The 13,703-nt window shown below is 40.7% G+C and overlaps 2 protein-coding genes across 29 annotated transcripts; one reads left to right on the plus strand and one right to left on the minus strand.

Moving 5' to 3' along the window:
- Nucleotides 1-267: 267 nt before the first annotated feature.
- On the plus strand, nt 268-7,976 carry LOC112287490 (uncharacterized). The gene is made up of 15 exons (XM_024530562.3): nt 268-1,521; nt 1,660-1,816; nt 2,014-2,104; nt 2,642-2,746; nt 2,917-3,158; nt 3,348-3,633; nt 3,782-4,005; nt 4,246-4,396; nt 4,674-4,874; nt 5,073-5,339; nt 5,518-5,790; nt 6,034-6,158; nt 6,443-6,615; nt 6,790-7,169; nt 7,455-7,976. The coding sequence occupies exons 1-15, from the start codon at nt 1,260-1,262 to the stop codon at nt 7,797-7,799; spliced, it is 3,282 nt and encodes a 1,093-aa protein (XP_024386330.1). The 5' UTR covers nt 268-1,259; the 3' UTR covers nt 7,800-7,976.
- Nucleotides 7,977-8,519: 543 nt separating this feature from the next.
- Nucleotides 8,520-11,025, minus strand: LOC112287556 (guanosine deaminase). 28 transcript variants are annotated; one of them, XM_073536235.2, is made up of 7 exons: nt 10,859-10,993; nt 10,686-10,730; nt 10,133-10,266; nt 9,943-10,002; nt 9,470-9,660; nt 9,116-9,220; nt 8,520-8,976 (listed from the first exon to the last, which is right to left on the minus strand). In XM_073536235.2, the coding sequence occupies exons 3-7, from the start codon at nt 10,143-10,145 to the stop codon at nt 8,788-8,790; spliced, it is 558 nt and encodes a 185-aa protein (XP_073392336.1). In that variant the 5' UTR covers nt 10,146-10,266; nt 10,686-10,730; nt 10,859-10,993; the 3' UTR covers nt 8,520-8,787. The 28 variants fall into 28 exon arrangements, with proteins under 28 accessions (XP_073392336.1, XP_090109042.1, XP_024386529.1 ...); XM_090252916.1 differs by having other exon boundaries at nt 10,133-10,280; XM_024530761.3 differs by lacking the exon at nt 10,133-10,266 and adding an exon at nt 10,267-10,367.
- Between the last annotated feature and the right edge of the window lie 2,678 nt (nt 11,026-13,703).

Below are 13,703 nucleotides of genomic sequence, written 5' to 3' on the forward strand. Positions count from 1 at the left end.
TTTTTCCATCCTCCACACATGAAATAAATAAAAAAACAAAACAGAAGCAAATACTGTGAAAAAACACAGACATCTGATCCATTACGCCACGAAACTCTGACACATGGAGCTCCTGTGAGCTGTGGTGGCACCAATGAACTTGTTCAAACCCTCCCTCGGTTGCTGCAATTTAATTTTTCCACACAATTGGCAATGACTTATCTGGGCTTCTGGAAGTATAACTAGGACTTATCCAAATGAACCATTTACTAATGACCACATCAGCAACTCAGACTCCTTTTTGCGCCAGCATATAAAGGCCAGCGGGTTGCCATTCTCATAAGATCTCCCGGCGACTTCTGGACGACGCCGGTTCGAGGACGCGTGCGACCCATCGCGACACCACCGCCGTGTCGAGCGCGAAGGCGCTGGCTGCTGTGGCTGGCACGAGGACGGGCGGAGCTAGTTTTCCGTCGCGACGAGGAGTAGTAGTCGTGGTGGGGAGAGGAGCAGCAGCGAAACGACGAAGGACTCGACTCCTCCGTCATGATATGAGAGAGAGCCTAGGGCCCTAGCATTTCAATCTAGACCACCACTTTATTCGAGTTCTTTTCAGTGTGTGTCTGTTTTCATGAAATCGTTGCAGCTGCTGCTGCTAGTTCAGTTTCGAGAGCGTTTCTAATTGTGACGTAGGCTGTGAAGGGCGTCGTCGTTGCTAGTAATAGCACTTGGGTCCATGCTCACTTTGCTTTTTGGAACCGAGTGTGGCTCGATCGTTGCGTGTACCCGCGACAAGGGGACGCTCTCATCCCGCCGCATGCAACGCTGTCAGCTTGTGTGTGTGAGAGAGCGAGAGAGAGAGAGTGGGTGATCAAATTGCGGCTGCGCGCAGGGAATTCGTGCAGCTCGTCCGTTTCCTCGCTGTGGTGGGGGAGCGGGGTACAGTGGTGGAGAATTTTGTGATTCCTTGCAGCGTGGTTTCCTGCCTCTGATTTTCCGTCATTTGCGGGTGGGATTGATGGTGCCCAGGAGTTGGGGAGGGGCTGGATCTTGTGAGCCTTGTAGTTGGCGGTGTGGGGGGTTGTAGAGCGGTGAGTTTTGGGGGTTGAGCGAATGCGAAGAGACTCGTTGGGTGTTTGGACCCGCTTGCGTGGTCTCGAGGGTGATGGTGAGATCGGTGAGGGAATTGGTTGCGACGTTGGGAGGGTGAGTCTGTGAGCAGGGAATTGAGGGAGTAGTGAAAACCAGAGTTGCAGTTTGTTAGAATTGGCGGATACAAGATGGTGATGGTGGGAATCCATGATGAAGCTCGCCATGAGCCCGGTAGTGGGTGTGCATGTCTTTCGAAGGTGAAAATCCAGCCGCGGATGTCGTCTTCGGAGTCTCTCGAAGGGGCTAGAGCGAGTGTGAAGAAAGGTGCTGCTGCCTGTGGGCAGCGGTTTTGGTATAATGTGATGCATCGGCTGCGTGGAGGGGGTCACAGCAAGGATGGGCTTGGCACCTACAGTGGGGTTCTCATTCCTACCTGCGAGAATATGTGGGGTAAGTGACAGTCTGCGAATCCCCCCCGCGTGCATGCATGTCCGTGAAGTTGTATTCACTGCAACTGCGGCAAGTGTTGGGGCACTGTTGATGATCTCGAGCTGCCTGGATTGACGTAGTAGTTCGGAATGTTTGCAGGTGTGCTCATCTTTCTACGATTTTTCTACATCGTGGGAAGCGCCGGAGTGTGGCAAACTTTTCTCATTGTTTTCATCTCCTTCCTGTGCGCGATGCTGACCACCATGTCCCTTAGTGCGATTGCAACGAATGGGAAAATTGAGCAAGGAGGCACCTAGTGAGTCTACTGCTTTCTCAAACTGTTTCATCAATGTCGCGTGCTTGTTCTTGTGAGAGGTCATATTGTATATTGGGTCAGGGTGGTTTTCATTTCCGTGCACTCTGGAGAAATTTCTAGAAGATGGGGGTCCTAATTACAACGAGAAATCGAGTTACCGAAGATTTTCTCTGTTCTCACTGTCGAATATGTGACAGTTATCTCATATCAAGAGCGTTGGGACCAAAGCTTGGCGGAGCTGTGGGGTTACTGTATTACATTGGGGTAGCTCTGCTTGCTGTTTTGGAGGTGAGTTTCTCTTTCACTCATTAACGAAATGAAGTCCAGTCCTCGGAAAACTGGATCTGTTGTGCGCAAAAAGGAAATCTGCAGACATATACTTATTACATGCAGAGGTTTATGGGTCTTCTGCAGCTTCGTCCAAATTGTGCTTCGCGATTGCTACTAGAGTCTACGAGGGAGAGAGAGAGAGAGGAGATTGACGCTATTCCAAAGAGCTTTAGATGCGCAGTAATACGACTATTCTACAACGCAAGTGCTTGCGCGTAACAGTTGCATTTTAGACTTTCGTGGCATTAAATCCACAGTATCGAAAATTATGGCGTGATCCTACACTGTATCACACCTTCGGAGCGGCAGTCTGTTTTCATGTAGCAAGAGTCTGAAACTTGGTGACGAATTTAACGAGGGCAGCTTTTTGAGTTGCTCCAGTTCACCACTTGCTTTTCCACAGCGTTTGAATGCCAGGCCGTTTCTGATGGTCGTTCATTACATCTTACCATTTGGGACTCGTGCATGTTTTCCTGCATGGTGGTGTAACGGCAGGGCCTCGGTTCAGTAGAGATGATCGTATTCACCTTTCCAAGCCTAGACTTCGTGTCGGCGAATCGAATCATTGGCGCATGTATCTTGCTCGTGCTGGGTATACTGGTGAGTTAATGCGCGTGCTATTTTGCTAATCGCTCGAATATGATACAGTAACAGTTCTTTTTTCTGGTGGTGGTTGACTATGGCGTACTGCATTGCTCTCAGCACTCGTATTGCATGTTCACCTGACGGATAGGCTTCACTAAAGATGAACATCACTGTGTTTAATCCAGGTGTTCTTTGGAATTAAATTCGTCTCCAAATTGGGGCTTATCTTCTTCGCCATCGTCCTTTACACCATGCTTTCCTTCTACTTGGGTTTGGGAATGGCGCCCCGAGGATCTCATGCACCACCATCTCTTACCGGGCTGTCGTGGACTACGTTCAAGGGCAATTGGAACCCCGGATATCCACCAGGAAAATCGTTTTCTACTGCCGTGTCCCTCTTTTTTCCCTGCTTTACTGGAATCTTGAGGTAACTGAATGATCCCCTAGCAATTTGTTTTCTATCAACAGGACGTATTATTGGCTTTGTGTTCACCTGTAGTACTAAGGCAGGTCTCGTTGGCAGGCCGATCTTTGAAGTTGCTGTGTTTTCTCTTTGAAATTGCGTCTTAAACTTGCCGATAAGTTTTGAATGTTAAAAGTCTCCTTGTTTTGGCAGTGGAGCAGATCGAGCAACTAATCTTCGACGACCAGAGAAGTCGATTCCGCAGGGAACTTTGGGAGCTGTTGTGATCAGCTTCGTCATGTACATGTCCTACATGGGTTTGTGGGCTGCTGTGGCACAAAGAGATTATCTTCTTGGGGTTACCGGCGGAGATCATGCAATGCTTTATGTCGTGAGAGAAGTGGCTTACCCCGTGGCCATCCTCACCGAGCTTGGAATCATCATTGCCTCCATTGCGCAAGCAATGCAATGCATCATCATCTCACCTCGGTTACTTCAGGTAATTTCACAAGGGCACTTAGAATCGCCTTCGTAGGAAAACCAACGAGAGTTTATTGATAATCTGAGGGTTACATAACTAAAGTGTGTTTTTCGAACTGTTCATGTGATTTGAGACCTGCAATTCATCACTTCTTCGTGCACTGCAGGCCATTGCTGCTGATGGAGTGGTGCCATTCTTGGGGCCATTCGCAGTTGTTTCAAAGAATGGAGAGCCGAGAAGGGCTTTGATTGCTACCACCGCACTCTGCATCGTTTTTGCTATGATAGGAAGCTTGAACGCTGTGGCGCCGCTTGTCTCGATCTGTTTCCTGACTTGCTATTCAGCCCTTAACCTTTCCTGCCTGATACTTTCCGCTGTAAATGCACCCAGGTACAAGCCGTTCTCTAAGCGTCACTCTGTTTGGTCGAGTCTTAATGTCTTCATGTCTTCAGAAAAATGTACAGACACCCACCTAGTACTTATTGTGTAACTAAACTGGGATTGAAATACACCGGGCTACTAAAAATATGAAAACGGTACTTAAACTCTAACGTTGCTTGGTACAAGTTTATTGTGATATGAACTATTTTTTTCACCTACTGACTGGATGTGATATTCTCTTGTTTGCAGTTGGAGGCCGAAATGGAAGTATTATCACTGGTCAGCTGCTCTTGTAGGATTTCTAGCTTGTGCAGCCATGAACTTTGTGATTGTGTGGTATTGGGCTTTGGTGGCGATGGCCTTCCTAGTCTTTATATACATCTACATCGACTTTCGCCAGGTAATCCTTTCCTCCTGTTTCTTATCTGTACTTCTTTTACGAGAACACTGCTTTTCGTGCTAGTATTGGTAGCTATCGACTATTGTCCTGTTATTACGAAACAAGATTTGAAGTTAATTAATTAATTAAAACCCTCAACCATTTCTCAGGAGTTGCTGGATTCAAAAAATTATCTGCTACTTCGAAATTTGGGGTGCCCGTGAAAAGAACACAAAATGTAGATTTCGAATTACAATTGAGACTTGAAACAGGATGGGTGACACATGTAATGCTGCAGGTTGAAGTGAACTGGGGGACTGGTTTAGGTGGATTGTTTCTTCAAATAGCCGTGCGTGGGATTCTTGCTGTTGGAGAGGAGGCTAGATATACCGTGAATTGGCGACCTCAGCTATTATGTCTTTCAAAACCCAGATCCTCATGGACCGATAAGGGACATGCAGACCATGAGTTCCTGTTCTTCACTTCCCAGTTAAAGAAGGTACGTTGCCAGTCTATGTCATACATAAAGACTCCTCCTGATGATAGCCTGCCGAGAGGTTTAGCGCACGTTCAGTCTGAGCACGTGTTTTCTAATGATACACATCAAAGTAAAATTTTCACCATTACCAGCCATGTCCATGGCCGAAAAGATTAATGAATAGCACGGTGGTATTCCCTTTGGAAAACAACATAACAGGGGCAAGGGCTGTGCGTGGTAACGGTCATTCTTACGGGCAAGCTTGACGAAATGACAGCTCAAGCAGCGGGTGAAAAGATTGAGCTCGAAAACAGAATGGCCGAAGCAAAAGTAATTGGCTTTGGAAGAGTATTGATTGCACCCTCATACCGCGAAGGCAAGACTTATGCTATTCAGTCATCAGGTTTGGGAAGCTTGGAGCCCAATACTGTGGTACTTGGGTGGCCTACCAAGTGGCGAGTCCCTGGTCATGAAGATAATGCTGAGGTATACCTTTCTGCTCTTAAATTACTCTCTCACTCTATTACCGTGCATTATGTAGTTTTTATTTTTATTTTTACTTTCACTTTTATGTGAAGCATGTGCTATTGAGGCGTCCTGCAAAGCCAACGCATTTTATTCTCTCTAATTCTGAAATACATATTGTGGTCTTGCCTACGTGCAGGTTTTGCTGGAGACCCTAACAGAATGCCGGGCAGTAGATAAGGCTGTTCTCTTATGCATGCACTTGGACCGATTTCCTGGTAAAGAAGAGTTTCAAGAGGGAGTCATTGACGTTTGGTGGATTGTCCATGATGGAGGATTGCTCCTGCTTCTGGCTCATCTCCTGCAACAGCACAAGATTTGGCGGAAGTGTAAACTTCGTGTGCACACTGTGGCTGAAAAGCTGGATAACTCGGAAGTGGTAAAGAAGAACTTGGAAAGATTGTTGGAATTGGTAAGAGCCCAATATTTCCACCTAAAATTTCATGTTGAACAACTCTGAGTATAGGAATGGGCTCAATATATGCTTTCCAGATATTGACAGATTTGCCACTCATTTTTTTTGCATGTTCTGATGCTCTTGTGGTACCACCGCAAAACTTCATCTCGAATCTATTTTGGTGCGTGTTGGTATTCTGTTTGAGAATTTAGTTTCGAAACACATAATAAACGTTCCAGACTTTCCTGGTCTTGGCAGGTAAGAATAAAGGCTGAGGTTCAGGTATTGGAGCTTGATGAGTCATGTTTGGCGCCGTACACATTTGACTACACCATTCGGGTGGAAGAAGCCCGGGCTTTCGCAGAGGAAGTTGCTAATTACCGGTGAGACGCAACTTCTGTTTTGATACACTTTTTCTGCTCATTAGATAAAACTTTCACATCCATTTAGATCGTATTGGGTATTTTTTGAGTTGATAATTCAAGCGAATGGCTCTGTCATAAGCACCCTGTACTCGTACACTCAAATGGCTTCATTGGCTGTATCTTCTATAAGTGACCTTAATTTCCACTCCTGTTGTTCCTATCATCCTGTTCCATATTCGACAGATATAATGATTAAGTGTATAAGGTCCTGCTGACCTGCAAACCTTGTGCCTTAATCCCAGGAAAGCTAGTGAACATAGAGCGAGTACCAGTCCTCATGGGTCAGGGCGACGTACTGAGATTCCCAAATTAGGAGAAAAACACAAGGAAAAAGGACCAGTACCAAGCTTTCAGCTCAGTGACCTTGAGGGGACTAGCTATGCTAGACGAAGAGAGGCGCGGCGAAATGCATCAAGTAAACCGAAAACCTTTGACTCATTGACTTATTAGTGGCTGTTAGGAATCCTATGTACAAGTGTGTCACTTTCTAGAAAGTATGAATTTATAGTTTGCTCTGTTGTTAGAGACTTTCAAAGCTTGGTGAATATTGCCTTTTGTGCTGGTGTAAATGTGTAAAACACACTTTCAGGTCCAAATGGTGGGAAGGGATCCCCGACCCATACTTCCAACGAAATTAAAGTGAGTTCACCCGATTCAAAACAACCCCAACATCCATCATCTGCAGCGATGCCGCCTTTGGACCTCCCATCCCCTACATTCTCGAAGATAACTGAGAAGCCGATAAGTGGTGAAATCGAAGCAAACTCTGTAGCTTCGACCGATTCCACTACTCAAGGGCCGAGCATCTTGTCTAAATCTAAATCTAGATCGGGTTCACGTCGCAAGCCTAAGAAAACCACGCAATGGGCCGATGGTGGTGGTGAAACGACGAACCAGGACCGTCAAAGTCCTTTGGAAATTGTGATTGATGATGGCGGCCTTATACCTGATATGGTCGATAGCGATGAGGTAATTAATTCTACAGCTCATGGAGTTTTTGCAGATTTCTTAATTTGATGTCAAGCATCGAAACATGTTGGTATAAGATTCAGACACAAGGAGGTTAAGACAAATTTCAAGGTTTTCTAGAGGTTTCTAGATTTCCGGAAGAATTGGTCGAACCATTCCCGGATCATAATCTTCTTGGGAGACAATTCAACTTGTAGTCTTCAACTTAGATCTATATATTATATTTCAACTAATCAGCTTCAACTGTACCCAACTAAGTAGGTTTATGTTTTGTGGTCTGTACAGGACGATGGATCAGATAATGAGAACTCAATACAAGGATCCAGTCAATTTTATCCAGGTTCTCCTGCAGGAAACCCAGCTGCAATTGAGGACATGCCGGAGCCCATGAGAAGGACATGGGAAACATTCAGCCAAAGCTATTCCCCGAAGAAGCTGAATGACATTATCATAGAACAGTCTCGTGATGCACAATTGGTTCTTATTAATCTGCCGGACCATTACAAGGGCATGGAGCCCCATCGATATATGGAGTACTGTGAGGAGCTCTGTGAGGGCCTCAACAGAGTTCTTCTGGTGCATGGCACAGGGAAGGAGCTGTGGGGTGGCCAAGCTCATCTTGGGCTCTAAACTCAATTAGAGTTGTGAGATGTATCAAAACCAATTCTTCCATATTTTGTTTCTTCTTAAACTTTTCCCATAAAAGTGTTAAAGACCTGAGATGGATTGTCTACCATTTTCTATCAATACAATAGATATTCCTCGTTAATTTTAGAAAGTAAATAAAAAAAATTAAATTAACCTCAATGGAGAGGCTCTTTCTTCCGGTCAAAAATTCCAATGGGTAATAGAAAGAAATGCATGATGCCCAAGATCAACTACTATCTATACAAGCAATTTTGACATCGCTTGCAACTGATTGTAGCAAATTCGAAGTAGTTTATGGATACTGGATTGTGAGCACATGTGGCAGGCAGACGAGTAACGCTACAATCACTACACATGGAAAATTGGAACATTTCATGATGTGGTGTTCAGAGTCACTGAAGTGTCGTACAGTCACAGATTCGCAGTTGGGTAAAATGAGTTCAGTAGAGAACATTGAGTAACAATACGTTTTTGGGATATAGAGAATGTGAATAATGTATGGTACTGGGGGACCCCAGTGCTGATCCTCAAGTGAAATTCAGCCACTTAAAACTACGGTCGTCTATCTTACATCCTACAAAGCAAACAATCACCTCAGGCAAGTCTATCCAACATAAATATTAGTTCATTAAGGAATAATCTTCTACATCAAACATGCTCTGACAGCACGATCGTATGAAAAGATATCAAAGGAGTCAGGTAGCCTTCAAAAACAAATCCAAAACTACAATACATCATATTGGGCTATTCCATTAAGCCAGACAATGTGCACAATAGATTCCCAGAAAAGTAGGGATCAGAATGGATACCAATGACCTGTTCTTGGAGTGCAGCAGAAGAAAATTGTAACCAAGTCTCGATGGGATCGAATAGCCTCGCTATTCAAACCAATTCAGTTTCATCTACCTTCTAAATGAAATGATGCCTAGGACGCTATCTCTCTAAAGCAACTTAGCTCCCTCAGTGGATATCAATACATTGTAAACTTGGATTTAGTGTTCTCAAATATTTGCTCCGCAGCTTCAGCCACACTACCATCTGCTCGCTTCACTTCAAAGTAGACTTTTTGATACTGGGCTGTACCTCGAATTGCATCAGCTATGAAGTCATCGAAGCCAATGGCTAGTGCTGCCTCTGCTTGTGCTCCATATACCAATCTCTGTGCAAAAAGTCATTCAAACACTGCAAGCCCCGAACTTGATATACTTCAAAATAAGACCATTACAAAGGAATGCCACATGGTGTTAAACTCAGGTGAACAAAGGATTAGTATTTTAGCCATAGCACAACTACTATACCTTCATTTTGGACAGGTGAATTGCGCCAAAACACATGGGGCAGGGTTCGCAAGATGCATAAATCTCGCAATCAGAAAGATCATATCTTTCCAGCTTCTTACACGCCTGCATAGAAAATTAGAAAAAACGTCTTGTTATCTAGTTCACGCAAACCGGGCGGACAGCTTTAACAGGATGAGACCGTTGCAGTTAGGGGTTCAGATGCCATTTGACACAGGTGAACAATGAATGAAACTGCCCAAACAGAACTTTAAAGAATACTCTAATAAATTGGACAATAGCGAAAAATTGGTGGTGTAATGATTAACCAACACATGATGGAGACTGCTCAAATAAAGTTGCGATGAAACATACCTCGCGAACTGCCGTTACTTCCGCATGAGCGGTAGGATCCATGTTCTTAAGAACCATGTTGTGACATCTCACTATTATCTGGTCGTCTTTAACTACTACTGCTCCAAAGGGGCCTCCATCTCCACAGCGAACGCCCTCGTAAGCCTCTTCCACCGCCTTAGACAAAAACCCATAGTCTCGTTCATTTACAGCTGTAAAAATTTAATTAATATAAGATTAAAACACAACCAACCACGTAAGCAGCGAACTAGTAACTAGTTAATTATTGATGTGCAACACCGCCAATCCAATTCTTTTAATGTGTATGCGTCCAGTAGTAACAGAAATTGCTTACAGCAAAATGCATTTCAAAAATTTCTCTTGCTAAAGTACACGCCCAATACACACTAAATGATTGTCACAGCAAGAAAACGGCCACCTGAATTTCTCACAAGGAATGTATCAGAATCGAAGAGCGATCGAAGAAATTATACCTTCCTGATGAGCTGGAATGTGGGGAGGAACCACGACATGCGTATCTCTCGTATTTTCAACTGCGAGGATTGAATATCGTCGTCATTAGAACAAACTTTCCAACAAACAAGACAAACGAATCAAGACCGGAATTGGGCCAAATCCTTATGCTCAGAATGCGCAAACAAATATGTTAAAAGACAAACCCACCTGGTTCTCCCATGGTAAACCTACGATCTACTCTGCTTCGTAAGCGAGTCAGACAAATAAAACCTAAATTCCAGATATCCCCCAACAGCTGCCTAATGAAGAATTAACTCAGTGTTTCAAATCTGGCTCCACACCTGTTTCAGCAAAGCTGCTCATCAACCAAAGATTCCATTACACCTCTGTAAGCAGTTGCATCTGACATTACGGAAGCAAAAGACCGAATTCTGAGTTGAAACTTGCGCCAAAATTCAGAACACAATGAAAATGTCAGTCGGGAATGTGGGGCAACACCTGCAACTAACATAACCTCATCACACATCAAAATAAGAAACACGCAGCTGCATTGCACAACTGATCACGAGATGCTCACAAGGACTGTATCACACACAGACGCAAACATATGCCGTAGATGCGAACCTGGCGTTCAAATCCAAACAAATAAGATAGAATAAAATAAAAGACACCTCGGGCCCACCAACAGAAGCGACTCGAAAAAGTAACTGTCTAATTGCCTGAATCACGCGATGAAAAACAAAATAAAAGTGAAATCTACCATCGGGCCAACGCGCAACACAAATCCAACCACCGAAATAAGAACCTGGCAACAAACAGGCAGGAAGGTGAATCCTTGGACACACATGAACCCAGACGGCACGAATCTGACGCAACCCAAAAACTCCCTATCGCGAGAGAAGCCAATCTATCTGGAAACGGGCCAACACAAACCTCACGAAACCCGAATCCCGAGGTATCCACAAATCCTACGAGCGTGACACGCTCCAGCGAATAGTAATGGATGTGAATCCCGCAACACTGGGTGAAGAATTTGGTGATTTGAACGAATGAGAAGTGCAATGACGTTTGAGTTTCTCACCAACTTCTCTGCAAGGCGTGTGGGTTCTTCCCTCTTTCGAGAGGCTCGTCTCTTCGTTGCCGATCAGGTTGCAGGATTTTAGGGTTGCAGGATTTTAGGGTTGCAGGATTTTAGGGTTGCAGGATTCTTCCCCTCCAGCATTTTGATTCCAACAGATCACCCTCCCCTTCCGAATGTCGTACTTAGTAATGATCTACATATTCTTACCATGGCTTGTGTGTGTGAGATCAACATTTGTTCTATTTGCTTGGTGCACACAATCTTTATTTTGTCACAAGCCAAGATTTGGGAAAGGCACCCATATTGTATTTTTCATATTTTGTTTCAAAACAATTTGAGAAACTTGATTCACATGTTTCTCAAATTTGAGAAATTTGAGAAACTTGATGTGCATGTTGCAAATCTTGTATTGACAACTTCAAATTTTAACTAGCATAGAATGTTTTGTTTTAGGAATAACATGTTAAAGCAAGTTATTTATATAATTTATAATAATATATTTTAGATGGATGCATTGACCTATAAATAAATATGTAGATGTTTGGATTAATAAATATAAATACATATAAATAAATAAAACATTGTTTACATTAGCAACATAGAATGGCAAGTTATACAAATTCAACTTTATCACATACAAGAGATTTGAGGAGTAAATACAAGAAGAATTTGCAAGAATTAAAAAAAAAAAAAAAAAACAAAAAAAAAAGAAGAAGAAGAAGAGATAGATTATACCAACATCAATGGATGTTTCTAATGAACATGTCTTGTTATACAATTATCTACCTTACTTTTGATTTTTACAAATCAAAAACAATTTGAGGCATAAACATGATTTTAATATAAATCTTTAATTACAAATTTCTTGTGTTAGAAGTATTGCCATTATACTTTGGCCAAAGGAATCATTGTAAACAACAATGGATTTTTTCTTGAATCTTTGTTTAAATAACAGATATTAGAATTGCATAACAAAAATTAAGTTATGCAAGCAAATTTGAATTTAGTAGAATATCATGATTTCTTTGTTTTTATACTCAATGAATATTTTAATCCACTTATATTAACGTACAATACAAAATATTAACAATTTAGACCAATATAAATGATTTTGAATGGTATCTATTACAATTGATGTAACAAATTAGATATGAATTAATTGAAAGATTTAAAAATAATATTAAATACTTTAAATAATCAAGATAGATTCACTAACATAAAATACATAAAAGATGCTAATTATACTTTTGTAAATTATTTGTCTATAGGAACAAATAAAAACATCTCAGATAATAATAAATAATAAATAAAAAAAAATCTTCAACAACAAACATTAAAATAGTTTTCTAATCATGGATTAGATCTTTACAACTTTTAGATATGCCATTTGGCTAATGTAAATTATCTAATAATTTTTTTACTTTTATGAAGTCATATTTGAAGCAACCTAAAACTTAAACAATTGGACTACAAGTTGCTTAGTCTTTAGAAAGCTTTTACAATGTCTTTTTGGTAGATATTACATATAGAGGCAAGATTAAGGCCATTCTTGGTTTTGCCAATGCTTCTTTTGTAATCTAATCTTGCTTCTAGACTCTTTAATTTTTTTGTACTTGAAAATAATATTTTTTATTAATTTTATTTTATATTAATTTTTCTTTTATTTACTTTCTTTCATCTTAATCACACAGGAATATATTGTCTTTTTAAATTTTTATCTACATATAAGTCTCTAGTGAATTAAGTAAACTAATATATTTAATATTAAATTAAAAAAAATTATTTAAATACTAATTTTTTTCAAAGATTAAATTTTATCATTTTTAAATTAATATCATTTATGAAATACCATTTATATTTTACAAATGTAATAAAATAAAATAATTTTTTAAAAATCAATATTTTTTATGTATCAACTTTTTATACCTCATGTCATGGACATATATATTTACTCTCATAATTATCTATATAATTTGAATAAGTAGAAGTAAGTAAAAATAAATTAATTTATTAATATCTTGTAAAATAGCTTCTTAGAAGCTTCATAGATGCAATTTCATTTATACGTGTCTATAGATGATTGATAGGAAGAAAACTTAGCCAACAAATTAGCCATGTATCATATATGTTGGTAGCTTGTGATATAAGTTAACGATGTGGTGCATATATAAGAAACTTGCCTTGTAAGTTAAGACACATGTCTTGCAAATTGGACACGTGTCGGAGGTCCTAAAAAACGTCACCATATAGCTCCTAGTTAGATAGCATATATGGAGGCAAGATTGAAGCCTTCTTCACTCTTATCAATTCCTTTTCCTACTTATAGTCTAGTTTCAAAGAATTCTAATTTTCTTGTCTTTCGGCAATAGCCATTGTAGTTTCTTTTTTTAATATATATACTTTCTTATTTCTATTTTGTCAGCTTTTTTTTGAGAAAAGTCTCACTTGTTAATATTCCTTCATTAAGTTCTTGTCCTTAATACCATTTCAATCAATATCTTAAGTAATTATTTACAAAGATACAAATATGACAAAATTTTCTTTATTAGTTTTTTTATTTTAAGTATTTTTTTTAGATACAATTACATCAATCAAAAAATCAAAAAATATGTTTTTATAGAAATTTGATGGTAATAGATCTAAGTTTTAATTCATCAATAAAATATAGTTTTTATTCATCTTCAATTCTTTGTATTT

Source organism: Physcomitrium patens, chromosome 1 (genome assembly GCF_059467195.1).
Source record: "Physcomitrium patens ecotype Gransden chromosome 1, ASM5946719v1, whole genome shotgun sequence".
Lineage (NCBI taxonomy): Eukaryota > Viridiplantae > Streptophyta > Bryopsida > Funariales > Funariaceae > Physcomitrium > Physcomitrium patens.